Source organism: Scomber japonicus, chromosome 6 (genome assembly GCF_027409825.1).
Source record: "Scomber japonicus isolate fScoJap1 chromosome 6, fScoJap1.pri, whole genome shotgun sequence".
Classification (NCBI taxonomy): Eukaryota; Metazoa; Chordata; class Actinopteri; order Scombriformes; family Scombridae; genus Scomber; species Scomber japonicus.
The window spans coordinates 37,543,369-37,559,587 of record NC_070583.1 but is presented as its reverse complement, the minus strand read 5'-3'; the positions used below and the strand labels follow the sequence as shown (position 1 = coordinate 37,559,587).

The 16,219-nt window shown below is 40.1% G+C and overlaps 2 protein-coding genes across 2 annotated transcripts; both read left to right on the top strand.

Annotated features, from left to right (window-relative positions):
- Positions 1 to 936: 936 nt before the first annotated feature.
- On the top strand, positions 937 to 13,382 carry LOC128360028 (P2Y purinoceptor 14-like). Its single transcript, XM_053320342.1, has 9 exons — positions 937 to 943; positions 1,191 to 1,334; positions 2,040 to 2,146; positions 2,355 to 2,652; positions 3,123 to 3,180; positions 5,057 to 5,201; positions 5,293 to 5,552; positions 7,322 to 7,931; positions 13,263 to 13,382. Exons 1-9 carry the CDS (start codon positions 937 to 939, stop codon positions 13,380 to 13,382), a joined length of 1,749 nt encoding a protein of 582 aa, XP_053176317.1.
- Positions 13,383 to 13,739: 357 nt separating this feature from the next.
- LOC128360027 (P2Y purinoceptor 14-like) lies at positions 13,740 to 16,219 on the top strand. Its single transcript, XM_053320340.1, has 3 exons — positions 13,740 to 13,865; positions 15,208 to 15,467; positions 15,568 to 16,219. Exons 1-3 carry the CDS (start codon positions 13,740 to 13,742, stop codon positions 16,217 to 16,219), a joined length of 1,038 nt encoding a protein of 345 aa, XP_053176315.1.

Sequence of the window (16,219 nt, the reverse complement as noted above, 5' to 3'; positions counted from 1 at the left end):
AGGGCAGCTGAGAGCCACCAACAGTGAGACACTGCTCAGCACATCAGTGAGATAAACATAAGAAATCTAATGTTTGGATAGTTGAGCTAAGGACTTAAATAGAACCTATTATGGTCATTTCAGCTTTTAACTTCTATTTTTGGACCACCACTGTGCATGATTCACAGTTAAAAAAACTCCTTATTTATCTTCTACTGGTCCTTAATGCAGCCCCTCAGTTCAGCCTCTGACTGAAACAGGCTGTTTTAGCTCCTGTCTCTTTACAGATTACATTGATTTTTATGCTATTGATTAAGATTCTGATTCTGATTTACTGTGTGATTTCCATTCTGACATCTCGAGCATTTAGAGGTTTGTGATAGAGTGCAGTTTATTTCTGACGCTGAGCTAATGATTTTAATTTGGATTGATGAATTGATCATTGCTCAGCTCTAGAGTTAAATTGACTGATTGTTGGTTTAGCTTGTCTTTCACCCTAATAAGTAGCTCAATAAAATTATCCATGAGCTAATTCATCTCACGTATGATGTGTTTTTGAATACATAAAGAGCTATTTTGGTGTGGATTTATGTGTACTTACATATATTCAGTGCTTATTAAAAGTCCATTGCAATTCCACAAATGTGGCTGCTTTGCCTGGTTCATGTTTTCCATCACATAACAAAAAATATGAAGGGAACAGTTAAATCACAGATCAGATCTTGATGAACGAATTATTCAAGTTGAAAATCTTTACTGATGTACAGTGTTTAATTGATTGAGAACAAAATGACATAACAGTCAGTGGAAACCAAAAAGCTTTACTGCTGGAGTGGAGTGCCTCGGAGCTGAGCACCCGTGGCACTAATAAAACTAAAAATTAAAAGGAACAGAAGAAAACAGTTTGGTCCAACTCATTCTAAGGAAGTCGATATATGGTGCTGACAGTCTTCAGCAATGATCAGTGAGGAAGTGACGAACATGTAAAAATAAGTTGATCAGATATCAGCTCAGGTTTCCTGGAACTGAACGTCTTCACGTCTTCATTTCTCAAAACATCAACTTCCTGTTTAGATAAGATCCATGCCCTCTAACTACGAATTTAACAAGAAATCTATGTGTGTGTGTGTGTGTGTGTGTGTGTATGTGTGATGTGTGTCTGTTGTTTGTGTGGTGTGTGTCTGTGTGTGTGTGTGTGTGTGTGTGTGCAGATGATAAGGAGTACCACGTCTACATCTTGTACGCCAGGAACAGTGAGGAGGAACAGTTCGTTCTGTCGACTCTTCGCAGAGTTCTGGAGAACGAGCTCGGATACTCAGTGTGTATCTTTGATAGAGACAGTCTGCCTGGAGGGAGTAAGTACACACAAAGTACACACTCACTACACAAAGTACACACAAAGTACACACTCAATACACAAAGTACACACAAAGTACACACTCACTACACGCTCACTACACTCAGTACACACTCAGTACACACAAAGTACACACTCAATACACAAAGTACACAAAGTACACACTCGCTACACGCTCACTACACACTCAGTACAAACTCACTACACACTCAGTACACAAAGTACACACTAAGTATACACAAAGTACACACTCACTACACACTCAGTACACAGAGTACACACTCAGTACACACTCAATACACACTCAGTACATTGAGGAAGTCTATATATGGTGCTCTCAGTCTTCAGCATTGATCAGTGAGGAAGTGACGAAGATGTAAAAATAAGTTGATCAGATATCAGCTCAGGTTTCCTGGAACTGAACGTCTTCATTTCTCAAAACATCAACTTCCTGTTTAGATAAGATCCATGACCTCTAACTACGAAATTAACAAGAAATCTATGTGTGTGTGTGTGGGGGGGGGGGGGTGGGGGGGGTGGGGGGTGGGTGTGTGCGTGTGTGTGTGTGTGTGTGTGTGTGTGTCTGTGTCTGTGTGTGTGTGTGTGTGTGTGTGTGTGTGTGTGTGTCTGTGTCTGTGTCTGTGTGTCTCTGTGTGTGTGTGTGTGTGTGTGTGTGTGTTTCTGTGTGTGTGTGCGTGTGCAGATGATAAGGAGTACGACGTCTACATCTCGTACGCCAGGAACAGTGAGGAGGAACAGTTCGTTCTGTCGACTCTTTGCAGAGTTCTGGAGAACGAGCTCGGATACTCAGTGTGTATCTTTGATAGAGACAGTCTATGGGAGGCCCTTTAGGGTGAAAACATTGACATGATGTGCAGACACGCACTGAAAATTTCCACACCCTCCCACCTTCTCACACAGCGGGATATAGGCTACTTAACGCTACGTAGCCCACAAAGACAAGTCAGTAAAATCACTGTTTTCTTCACCCTTTCATTCCTTGCTGTTTCTTCTCCAGGTGGGTTTGGTCCTCAACGGCTTCACCCTGAAGGTTTACTTCTGCCACATCACCCTGTGGCACCTCACCAAGCCAGAATTGACCTTTGTCCCTGACAAATGTGACACCTTGGAAAGCCCCCAGGTCATTGTATTCTACAAAATCATCCACATCTGCTCCACTGCCATCTTCCTGTTTGTCCTTGTCTGCATGATCTTCTTCTACTACAGCGCCTCCCGCAGTGTGTTGCAGGCACAGCAGAGCGTGGGATCCTCCAGCTGCCAGAAGCTCATGAAGTCAAACAGGAATGTTGGTGCTGGTCAGTGGCAACCACTGCAAGTGAGGGCGAAAACCCAGCTAAGCCAAGTGATTAGCGATTATCACATATAAAAATCTGTAAAATGTGTCAATTCATCACATCTGACACATGTAATAATTTGTCATGAGAAAATTAAACAATAATGGTAAAGACTATTCACCAAATGAGCAATGAGTGAAAACATAATTAAACAAGTTACTCTGAAATGCATTTCATATGATGAACCACATGTGTTTATATGTGAGTCTGTTACACAGAGACACGTTCTTATTAAGACCAGCCACTGAGATCAGTTTTTAAACATTTCCGTCACTACACTGAAGAACAATTCAACCAAACATTGAAGTGCACAGGCAGCAGGTTGTTTTGTAGTATGTCAGAGAAACTGGTTTGAGGTGAAGATTGTGTCCAAGATTATGAAAAGTACAGAATACGTGATCATTTGGTTAACAAATGATCACGTATTCTAGCCTCCATCCAGTTCACTGAGTCACATCTGAGTGTGACCACAGTGTGGTGGAGTTCAGTGTAAGTGCTCACAGAAATTGTCAGCATAGTGGCAGGAACATATTTCAAGTGTTTTTTACCTTTTCATACCACAAATTTAACCTAACTATTGCTTTTCTGCCCCGGCAGCTTAGCATCACATGATTGGTACCAATGGATTCATTATCTCATCTAGTTTCTCATGATGCCAACATATTGAGCTTCAAACCTGAGTCCAATATTGCCTTTTGTACAGCGCTGCAAGTAGGGTTTATAGTCAGTCACTGTTCCCCAAAACCCAAGATGATGTCGTCAAAGGTCTTTTTTGCCTGCAACCCAAATATGATCTGTTTAATGTCACAGAGGACAAATGAACCCAAACATATTCACATTTGAGAAGCTGTGTCTGCAGGTGGGTTTTGGTGGGCCAGTCTGAGATCAAAGTCTCAGCCTGATTTTTATACCAATTTCTCGACTGCAGCTGAGCTAATGTGATGTTAAGTGACATAGCAACAGTTCCAGTAAAACATTTTTTTCTTTTGTGATCCTCTAACAAGCAACAAACAAAAAAATAGGAAATGATAAAGCATCATCTGAGCAGCAGTATCACACAGTGACCACAGATCAGTTCTTCCTGTTCTTTGAAAGCTGCACAGAAGGAAACATCAAAGCAGTTTCTATCTGAGACCTTCACTGACAGACTGACAGGTGAGCGCTGCATGAATCTCACTTCTTTGTGCTTCTAATATTATGTTGAAATTTTATTTATTTAAAAAAAAATGATATAAATTCATACGTTTTCCAAGACAAACTTAACATAAGAAACAGTTTTAAACAACTGCGGGCACAGAGTTTGCAAGTTAAACACAGTTCATGTTTCATAGATAATAAGTTATGTGCAAGGTTTTTATTTTATTGGTTTATTTAACAGGGATCATACAGATAAACACTGTTACCTATAGTTAAACAATGCAACAGATGTCATGTATATAAAGCACGTAACTAAAGCCAATTTGCATTTCCTTGGTTCAGCTTTTAAAACTATGCTCAAACTAACATAAAAAGGATAAAAAGAGCAGGACAGATAAAATAGACTGTGTATGAACAGAATGTATGAGGACCATTTTTGAGGCTTGTGGTACAACCAATTTGCAAAGTTGAAGTGACGTTTTCACGCAGTTAATTTGAGCACACTGCTGGTCTGAACCAGTTTACAGCATGTAGAGAAGTGTGAACTGTGGGCTTTTTTTTCGGAAGTACTTCATGCATCTCATCATCAAACCCTTTTTAAAAATAATCTTAGAGTACTCCTCCCACAGAGAACCATGGTAGCCTTGTGGTTACTGCATCTGCTACGTGTCTGCAAGTTAAGAAAATGTTTGTTCTCTCAGTCATTTAGGAAGGGCCAGTTGTACATTTGGGTGGGACCAGCCTCATTAGGGTCACCATCAACATCACGCTTGCTATATTTCCACCACAGCTCAACAGGAAACACTAAGAGGGAATTTGATGCTAAAAAGACTGTAAATGTGTCAGATATCACTGATATGACTAACTCAGACTGATGAAGCTCAATAGAAGCTGATCATCTACTTTAAATGACTGTGTGGAAACACTGTGGATACAGTCCTCCATCACTTTACATTGAAAGCACATTTAAAGGAGATCTGTTAATAGTTAGTATGAACAGGAAGAATGATTACAGAGGAAAACCTCTTTCACTGTTTATATGGACACCTGACTGCTGGTTTAAGAGACACAAGACACCTGGACTTCCTTTAGACTGAATACAAAAGGTTTCTTCCAGCCAAACATTTGTAACAATATAATCAGCTGATGGTTCAGTAGGATATATAATTAATGTGTCAAACTGTATTTAACAGTATAAAGATGATAGATTTGTGTTCTGTCTTCTTAGAACCTCCACAAACATGGGTGACCTGGTAGGAGTGGGAGTGACCTCAGTTACCAACCAGACCGCTGATGATGATATCAATCAATGTGATCACAGAGACACAAAGGCTCACCTCTTCTTCATGGTGGTCTACACTCTGGTGTTTGTAGTGAGTGTCAAATATTCAGATTACAGTCACATTCCCTCCTCCTCCTCTGTCTGCCAATCAGCACACATGTCAATCTGTGTTTCCTCTCCAGGTGGGTTTGGTCCTAAACAGTCTCACCCTGAAGGTTTACTTCTGCTCAGCTCAGCAGCAGGTGTCCAGCATCATGATGGTCTACCTGAGAAACCTGGCAGTCTCTGACTTCCTGCTCTGCCTCTGCCTTCCCCTCCGCATCATCAACTACATCAGCAGCTCTGTCACCTTCCGCCTGGTTTACTGCAACATTGCCGTCTCCGGATTGTACCTTAACATGTACGCCAGCATCCTGTTCATGGGTTACATCGCTGCTAACAGGTAGATAACAAACCATGCTGATTCTTAGCACACTTGTTATGATGCTTTGTCTGTTTTAATATGCCTGCATATTATCTTTATACTGACACTTTTCACATAGAGCACATCTAGACTGTACTCTTTAGTTTACAGACATCCAACATTACATAAGTGAAAAAAGGTAGACCTTGAAATTTTGTTTTATGTGGGAGTTGAAGGATATAACCTGACCAAAGATAACTCTTAGGGTCCTCATGGTGGTGCTGGAGACTAGAGTAATGCCATCCAGAAAAGTTATATCATTAGATAATGTGTTTCTAAGGTGGAGCCAAGCACAATACAGTCAGTTAAGTAGCAGAGAGTTGCAGCTCATCCAGGTCTTCATGTGTAACTGATTGGACTCATCTGGCTTCATTGATAAATATAATAGGATGCCATCTGCATAATAATTAACATTTATGAGTGTTTATGGATAATATTACCTAAAGGAAACATATATAAAGTGAATAGTATTGGTCCAAGCACAGCACGTGAGCATGTCCAAACTGACAACGATCTGATATATAGGACTTAAACCAGCTTAACAGTACGTGGCCTTATTTACATCTGAGAGAAGCCAAATGAATCTAATAAAGAAATAAATGCAGTGCTAAGGCTGGCATTATCCACGTTCACATGAATTCCTCAGATCCACCTATCTTAGCATGTTGGCTGTGCCCTGTTAGTGGAGAAAAAGGCTGGGGGCTACAGGAGTCCCAAAAATTATTCAGAGCTGTCGCGGTGCACATATATTGCACCCCAGTCCCTGTAAGGCTCACTAAGCTCACTGTCCCCAGACTCTGTGTCAGTCCCAGAGTCAAACAAAGCATCATCTTCTGTTCCCTCCAGTGGAAAAACAACAAAGTTGTGTGCTCATACTGTGTGCCTCTGACACGGCTCAATAACAGCTGCTCATCTGTGGCTTCAACATCTGCTGCTGTCAGTCGGGTCTGTAAATACGGAAACATCACAGCTACTAGTGTCTGAAATACTTCTGATCAACACACTGAATCAGCACACACCTGCTTTTATTTTCTATTTTTCTGTACAACATATAGCAGTAACGGGTCATAAATAGTCTATTTTCATGAACTGCCGAAACAGTTGTTTATAGAACGTTATAGTTATCATTCTTAGTGTGGACGACCTTTTACAGACCTATGATCATATCCAGATCCAACCTCTCTCTGTATTTCACTGGTGTATTGGACACACCCCACTTTTAAATGACAACAATTGTGTTTAAGGTGCGTCTTACACAGTTACATCTAAACTTTTATTCTTTGGCTTTTAGCTGTGTTTAATCTGTTTGCATTTGTTATCTGATATTTGGGGATTTTAAATTTGTCCTTAAACTTTGTTCTACTTGAATTTTTCTACTTTTCATAACCATCTACTATCTACATAAAGGTACTTATGCTTGTATGTGATTACATATGCCTGCCTTTGTAAAGCACATTGGTGCAGAATCTGTTTGCTTTTTAAAGTACTATAATAATGTGTTTGTCAAATTACTACAACAGTTCATGTGAGTTTATCTTCCCATACGCACAGACACAAAATACAAGCACTGCAAGCTAAAGTGGTCATAAGCTTTCTCCGTGTCCTCGTATCACTGCAGGAGTCCAAAGTCTAGTCCTCTCTAGAAACAATATTGGAATCATCATTCCTCATGAAATCTGTAGTTTAACTATTAGTATCACTTACATTCAGTGAAATTATCTGCTGAAGCCTGCCTCTCCTGTCTCCAGGTATCTGAAGATCATCGATCCTTTAGGAAATCACTTCCTGCGGACAGTTCAGGCTGCCCGCATAATCTCCACAGTAACCTGGGTTTTCCTGCTGGCCCCAGTGATCTCGTTTGTCAGCATGTCACTCCTCACACAGGAAGCTCCGACTGTTGTCCCTGACAGTTGTGAAAGCTTGCACAGCTCCCAGGTCCATGTATTCTACAAAATCATCCACATCTCCTCCTGCATCACCTTCCTGTTTGTCCTGGTCTCTCTGGTCTTCTTCTACCACAGCGCCTCCCGCAGTGTGTTGCAGGCACAGCAGAGGCAGCTGGCATCCTCCAGCTGCAAGAAGCTCAGGAGGTCACGCAGGAAAATGTTGGTGCTGGTCAGCGTCTTCTGCGTTTGTTTTGTGCCTTACCACCTGGTTCGCCTTCCCTACATCTTCCTACCCAGGCAGTGCTCTTTGAGCAAAGTGTTTTACTACCTGAAGGAGCTGAGCGTCCTGCTGTCAGTTCTTAATGTCTGCCTGGATCCGGTTGTCTACTTCTTCTTCTCTAAGGCGTTCCGGGCGCAGCTGACATCCACATTGCAAAGAGGGGAAATGAAGGGCAGCCAAGAGCCACCAAAAGTGAGACACTGCTCAGCACATCAGAGAGATAAACATAAGAAATCTAATATTTGGATCCAAACCAACAATGAACTGATGTAGAACTGTGTGTGCACCAAAGCTCATATATCTTATTCCTCTGTTGTTGTTAAAAAACTATTAAAAACATATCAGTGAGTGACATTGCTGCACTGGGGGACAAATCACCTCACTGACACGTTACATATTGGTGATTCATTTTATTCATTACTCATTACTCAGTTTATATTTTCCATGCTAAATTTTGAACTTTCATTTTTAGTTGAGCTAAGAACTTAAAGAGAACCTATTATGGTCATTTCAGCTTTAAACTTCTATTTTTGGACCACCACTGTGCATGATTCACAGTTCAAAAAACTCCTTATTTATCTTCTACCGGTCCTTAATGCAGCGCCTCAGTTCAGCCTCTGTCTGAAACAGGCTGTTTTAGCTCCTGTCTCTTTACAGATTACATTGATTTGTATGCTATTGATTAAGATTCTGATATTTACTGTGTGATTTCCATTCTGACATCTCTAGCATTTAGAGGTTTGTGATAGAGTGCAGTTTATTTCTGACGCTGAGCTAATGATTTTAATTTGGATTGAAAAATTGATCATTGCTCAGCTCTAGAGTTAAATTGACTTATTGTTGGTTTAGCTTGTCTTTCACCCTAATAAGTAGCTCAATAAAATTATCCATGAGCTAATTCATCTCACGTATGATGCGTTATTGAATGCATAAGAGCTGTTTTGGTGTGGACCTATCTGTACTTACACATATATTCAGTGCTAATTAAAAGTCCAATTCCACAAATGTGGCTGCTTTGCCTGGTTCATGTTTTCCATCACATAACAAAAAATATGAAGGGAACAGTTGAATCACACATCAGATCTTGATGAACGAATTATTCAAGTTGAAAATCTTTAGTGATGTACAGTGTTTAATTGATTGAGAACAAAATGACATAACAGTCAGTGGAAACCAAAATCATCAACCCTTTGAGGGCTGGATTCAAAATCAAAGCTCAAATGAATGTAGTGGAGTAGAAAGTACAATATTTCCCTCTGAGATGTAGAAAATAGCAACACATGGAAATACTACAGTAAAGTACAAGTACCTCAAACTGTACTACAGTAAAGTAAACGTACCTCAAACTGTACTACAGTAAAGTACAAGTACCACAAACTGTACTGAAGCACAGTACTTAATTACTTTCCACCTCAGTGCAGGACTGTGAAGTGTTGTATCTTTAAAGCAGAGCAGAGAGCAGTCAGGCACTATACTGGTTGAGTCAACGGTTCATGCAGATCTCAAAGACCTGATAGAATAAGTAAAGAAGTAGTAAAAGCATCAGGAGGCATTTGACTGTAAAGATGGAGACAGTGCGCCCTCTGCTGGTGTCACACAGTACTGCACCAACACTTACATTTAATCATAGATAACAAACCATCTATAATCAATTTAACATCCACTCTAGCTGGAGTACTTATCACCAGAGCGAAATCAAAGGGGATCTTGGATATATTAAGGGAATATAAAGCACAAACATCTGAGGTGTATAATGATGTCATCAGTAAGATTAAATATGTCCGGTCCATTTGGTGGCACATGGACGCCCAATGTCATTCTAAGATGCTTAATGTTGGTTTTCATAACTTTAAAGTACAGCTCATTTTTAATTACAGGTCATTTTACTGCAGTAAAGTATCAGCTTCCTGGTTCACTTTTGTAATGAGGAGTTTATGTACTGCAACCCTACCGTGTGTGTGTGTGTGTGTGTGTGTGTGTGTGTGTGTGTGTGTGTGTGTGTGTGTGTGTGTGTGTGTGTGTGTGTGTGTTGCGTTGCTGTATTTTTGGTTGGATAGCTCCTGGACTTCTTCATATAAAGACTACAGGACTTGTTCAGAATCTATTCTCATCCTAAAATATCACAGCTGTGATTGTAAACCTACACAGAAATAAAGCCTCTTTCTGCTTGGAAACAAAGACTTAAGAACAGTGGCGTAAGGGGGCTGGTGGCTGGCGGCACAGTTTGATGGTTGGGGTCCGAGGCTTAATGTCAAATAAACTTCATACCGCAGCAAAAAAATAAAAATGAGAAAGTATGGTATCTTTGACCCGCAGAGACAGGAATAAAACATTATAATCAGGCATGATAAAATGTCCATTTCACTCACATCACCTAAAGTTACCAACAGTTAAAGTAAAGTTACCAATAAGTTAATGTGCTTAAAAAGAGACACCACCATATATATTTTAGTTATTTGCTTTGTCTTCAGTCCTGTTAGTTGTTGCAATACCTGAACAAGACACTAGATGGCGCATTAAACACTATACACTGCTGTGATATACCTTATTTAACTTCTTATTTTAATAATGAACTTTACCGCAAATGAACTGTAATACTCAACATTACTTTTAAACATATTCCATCATTTCTTGTCCTGCATTTATGCATTTTAATCTTTTACACTTTATTCATATTTATATCTTTTATAAAGTCTTTTTAAGCCTGGCACGTCTCTCTCCGCCCGAGCGCGCGCACACCTCCAAACAAAATACCGGCGTCGCCATGGCAACCGTCAGAAAAAAAGTCCGTGAAGTTATCCTGAGCAGCTTTGTCCCCAAAAAATAAAAAGCACGACTGTAAAAGATCGACGAGTTTCATGTCTGCAGCTGGATTATAGAGACAGTCTGTCATCAGATGCTTCTCACATTACGTTACTGTGAACTCACATCACGTTACTGTGAACTCACATCACGTTATTGTAACCTCACATCACGTTACTGTAAACTCACATCACGTTACTGTGAACTCACACATCACGTTACTTTAAACTCACATCACGTTAAACTCACATCACGTTACTGTGAACTCACACATCACGTTACTGTAAACTCACATCACGTTACTGTGAACTCACATCACGTTAAACTCACATCACGTTACTGTGAACTCACATCACGTTAAACTCACATCACGTTACTGTAAACTCACATCACGTTACTGTAAACTCACATCACGTTACTGTGAACTCACAGAAACACTGAAATGTGCTGCTCGTCTTTGATCGTGTCGTTTTTTCCTCCGCAGCTCGGTAAACACTGCAGGTTTAAACAGCTGCTTTAATGTATAAAAATAGTGACTTAATGTTCTTGAAGTTTTCTTTCATAAGATGTGAATAAAACTGTGTAGTAAACACGCATCCGCAGCTCCCAATGCAGGTGGATCCCAGTCTACCTGCATTGGGAGCTGCAGCTTTTACAGATTTAGTTATTTGGTCCAGTTCCTGCTTTCTTACTCTGGATGTGAGTCTACCACTCAATATTTTCTTTTATGGGATGCGAAATTTTTAAACCTCTATATCAAAACATGGCACTTTATAGTCAACAGGATAACATTTTAGTATTTTTTTTATTTATTAAAAAAGAATAGATTGTTGTCCATTTAAATGTCTGGTTGAGCTCAGAAATAAAAATGATGTTGTGAGGGGTCAGTTATTTCAAGACTATTTATGTTTATTATTGTTGGTATTTCATATTGTGAATTTAGAGACCCCCCTGATTTATTTTTGTGTGTAATTCTGTTCATTTAATGGTTTAATTTACAATGCATTGAGTTCAGTGATGAGTTGCGCGCTTTTTGAGTTCCGCCACCAGGTGGTGCTGCTGAGGCAACAGGAGACAATATGTTTAATGCGGCAAGATAAGATGAAAACGTAGTTCAGAGTTGTTGTAACCAGCATGAGAGCTGACATGCTAGTTGCTTTAGCAGCTAAGGACACACAGGTGGACTGCAAAGTTATTGTTTCCTACTTTATATTGTGGAAAATAAATAAAAGACAGTGTGAGAGACAGTCCGGCTTGTGAATTCATCCTGAGCTGCAACAGTGTTTTAGTAGCTTTTAGTGGTTTGATATGAATGGAAGTGATTGTGTTAAATCAGCTGTGATATCGTCTCATATCGATTGCTGCCTACTGAATCATGTTGTGACAGACTTTGTGATATCAGCAAACATCGAGTTGTTGTTCATTTAATTGATATAATATTGTATCGTGAAAAAACTTGTGATTTACGCCCCTAATGTTTGGTGTCACCAAACACTTTTTGCATCAGCTGATGTCATTTGTTGTAATTTTTTTGTCTTAACATGTTGAAACCTGCAATGTTCACCTTCAAGTTAATTTGTTTCTCAACCATATATGAATTCACACATATTGTGGAGTGAATCGTTGTCCGGTGCCAGTCAAACATACATATGAGCAAAAAAAAGTGAACACGCAATAAATATATAAATACAACAATAAACACATAACTCTACATCCAAAATAAATTGAAACCTTGTTCTAACTTTTAAGGCTGTTGCTTTGTTTATGTTACTTTAACACAGCATATTCTTGTTATGACAAAGAAGCAACAGCAGTGAACATTGTGTCTGTTTGTGTGGGTGTCATGTTTTGTTTTCATGTTTTGTTTTTTGACTTGCAAATGACCATCATGATCAGCTTTGCTGCACAAAACTGTTAGTCAGAACCACACCTGATATCCCACCTCCACAACAGGAACACAGACAGGTGAGTGCTGCACGTAACTTTATACTTGAACAAACTAATTAATCTAAAATTTGGAAATAGACTGAAGGGAAGACTTTGATTGAACAATTTAAAATGAATAACTACCTGAAAGTATGTAAAGGTTCAATGAGAGTATTAAGAAGACCTGTGAAGCTGTACTATATGTATGTTTTGCTCGTCTGGGGTCTAACGGTGTCTACTATAGAGAGAAGTAATCCTCCAGACTGATTGATGATATTCATCCTCATTCTGCTGAACAGGTTGGCAGAGTTTTAGTAGAAGGTGGATTCTCTGATTATAATCCTGTATATCCTTGGGATGGATGAGGGTGATGGTGGACCTCCTACTCTGTAAAAGGGCTTGTTTCTATATCTCTAAATTTTGAAATTCCCTTCTCAAGAATGAGAGGTGTTGAGTAAATATTTGCCTCTGATTGGCTTTGACCCTGATATTCTCACCCTAACCCTAACCAATCTAAGCAACAAAAGCAACTAGGAAAGGTATGAAATATGGGTGTGAAAAAAATAAAGTGATACTTGATACTACATCACACCAGAAAGTCAAAACAAATGTGCAAGAAGCTTTAGCATGAGCCCACAAACCCAACTTTTGTACATGGGGTTTGCATCTCAGCCAACATAACGAGCAAAGCAGGATACTGGAAGTGTGCTAAAGTATAGTTGCAGCTACATTTGAATAATGATTTTCATTGTGCGAGATACCTTTGGTACAATCTTATAAACATCCTGCTCTCAGCCTCTTGATCCAGGATCAGACTCTGAGTATGGTCTTACAGCTGCAGACATTACTGTAGGTAAACAGGCTTATTCTGACTGGCTGGAGATCAAGGTGTGGGTCACACTTCAAGCCAGTTAAGGTGCTCTTTACTAATGCAGATTTTGTGCAAATAGCTTCAGAAACAGCTGGAGGTCAGAGGAGAATCTGGGCTGTAAAGAAAGATGATTCAGAGAAAACTAAACATCATATGGTGAATACAATATCACTGTTCATAATAATGAGCCAAAAAAGGAAATTACAGCCAACCACTGAATTTACAAGTCAAACTACAGAAGAATCTGCAAGTTTCAAGTAACTGAAAACCTTTTCATGTGGCATTGATGCTGCTGTGTTGATTTGCTACCACCAGTTCCTGTGTTTCCAATGTTATTTAAATAATTTTCTTACACTTTACATATAACTGTCTTCCCTCTGTTAGAAACTCCAGAGACAAAAATGGATGTGACCTCATCATCCAACCAGTCCTCAGCTAACACCCAGAGCCAAGTCAACAGTCAATGTGAACACATTGATAAATCAGGCCACCTCTTCTTTGCACTGGCCTACAGTCTGGTGTGTGTGGTGAGTTTCAAATATTCACATCACAGTCTGTTAACAAACATATTCATATAAAAGTAATACAAAAAGGATAACACTATACCACATACCAATTGGGCTGACAGAGGTCAGATACATAAATAATATTTATAATAAATGAAATAGATTAAGAAAGGGTTAGTGTTTATGATTAGACTGACTAGCACAGGGGAATTCATGTTCAAAATAAAAGATAAACTGTATCCAGACCTTATAGAACTTATAAGAAGAGTGTCAGACAGTGTATTTAAGGTATTTAAGGTGTTTGCCATAACTGCATCTCATCTGCTGCTAAACCAAAGATAGAGGTCAGAGGTTAGGATTGACATCTTTGCTGTAAATGAGTGAAAAAGTTCTGAAAATATCTGTCCAGAATTTAGTTAATTTGTGACCTGCCCAAACATATGACTGAGGTTGGCTGGCTCTTAGTTACATGATTCTAGCCAACCTGCTCTCAGACAGATGGAGCCTGTAGAGTACCTGAAACTGCCTGAACTCATCTCTGATGCATACTGATGGTGAAAGCACCTGTTTTGTTGCCCACTGCCAAGCTGAGCCTGACATCACTACAACCATCTCCTCTGGTATGAGATGGGGAATCTGTCCTTTGAATATTCTCATATAGGAACCATACCAAGCTGTCACAGGCAGGGTTAATGTTCAGTAACTCATCTATCTAGACGCAACCACAAAAATGTGGTTTAACAAAGCTGACCTAAAACTTACTTACTAAAAACAGGAAGTGAGGAAACACCATCATATCTCTCTAAATAAGTGATCAAATATTTCTTGAAGATAAGTGAAAAAGGGTCTAAAAGTCTAAAGGGAAGAGGGAACAGAGGTTTCGGGTTAGGGTTATTTGTAAGTATGTAAGTATGATGTAAGTATAAGAGCAACTGCTTACTTCCTCCTTCCACTTCCTCTAAAGGGTGTCTATGTGGTAATATTGGTCTGAGTACAATTGATGAGTTGTATGTTGTCAGACCTGTTGTTACAATGCCGAAAATGTCTAGGGGAAGAGGGGAGTCTGAATTGGGATAACTGGAGGAAAAACAAGAGGAAAACTGAGGTAAAAGTAAAAAAACAAGGATTTATTTGACAATTTAGAAAAATCCAAAACTCAAACACAATAATCAATAATCATTTCACTCAGTGACTGATTAAGTATGTGGAGGTCTGAAGGTAGGGGGGTTTGAGATTCTCTGTCAATAGAAAAGTATGAATGTTTTTGAGGAAAGACTGATTCATTTATGATGTAGACCACAAAGACAAGTCAGTAAAATCACTGTTTTCTTCACCCTCTCATTCCTTGCTGTTTCTTCTCCAGGTGGGTTTGGTCCTCAACGGCTTCACCCTGAAGGTTTACTTCTGCACAGCTCAGCGGCAGGTGTCCAACATCATGATGGTCTACCTGAAGAACCTGGCAGCCTCTGACTTCCTGCTCTGCCTCTGCCTCCCCTCCTACATAGCCAACTACATCAGCAGCTCCGTCACTCTCCGCCTGGTCCACTGCATCTTTGCCTCCTGCGCCTTTTACCTCAACATGTACGCCAGCATCCTGTTCATGGGTTACATTGCTGCTGACAGGTAGGCTGGGTGGCTTTGGTCTTATTTGATCCAGGAAGCAACATCAGCACATCCTTGTTGTTTGCTATGTTTTTAAAAAATCAGCCTCTTCTCTCTCTAGGTATTTTAAAATCATCCATCCTTTAAGAACTCACATCCTGCGGACAGTGAAGGCTGCCCGCATCATCTCCACAGTAACCTGGGTTTTCTTCTTGGCCCTTATGACCTCCTACATCACCCTGTGGCACCTCACCAAGCCAGAATTGACCTTTGTCCCTGACAAATGTGACACCTTGGAAAGCCCCCAGGTCATTGTATTCTACAAAATCATCCACGTCAGCTCCGCCACCACATTCCTGTTTGTCCTTGTCTGCATGATCTTCTTCTACTACAGCGCCTCACGCAGTTTGTTGCAGGCACAGCAGAGGCAGCTGGCATCCTCCAGCTGCAAGAAGCTCATGAGGTCAAACAGGAAAATGTTGGTGCTGGTCAGCGTCTTCTGTGTTTGTTTTGTGCCCTACCACCTCACTCTCATTCCCTATGCCTTACTGAGGAAGTATTGCTCCTTACGCCTGATGTTGCACTACCTGATTGAAGGGACCATCTTACTGTCAGTCTTCAATGTCTGTCTGGATCCAGTCATCTACTTCTTCAGCTGTAAGGCCTTTCGGACCAATTTGAACCTGGAGAGAGTGTTCACCAGGAACAAGCAAACACCGCGCACAGAGACAAGAAGGAACGAGGGGCAGCTGAGCATCATCCACACCAACTGA

Coding starts and splice junctions, on each gene's coding strand:
- LOC128360028 (XM_053320342.1), top strand. Junction 1,335..2,039: donor AGACAGTCTGCCTGGAGGGA/GTAAGTACACAC, acceptor GTGCGTGTGCAG/ATGATAAGGAGTACGACGTC. Junction 7,932..13,262: donor GCAGCCAAGAGCCACCAAAA/GTGAGACACTGC, acceptor TCCTGCTCTCAG/CCTCTTGATCCAGGATCAGA.
- LOC128360027 (XM_053320340.1), top strand. CDS start 13,740: ATGGATGTGACCTCATCATCCAACCAGTCCTCAGCTAACACCCAGAGC. Junction 13,866..15,207: donor CCTACAGTCTGGTGTGTGTG/GTGAGTTTCAAA, acceptor TTTCTTCTCCAG/GTGGGTTTGGTCCTCAACGG. Junction 15,468..15,567: donor GGTTACATTGCTGCTGACAG/GTAGGCTGGGTG, acceptor TTCTCTCTCTAG/GTATTTTAAAATCATCCATC.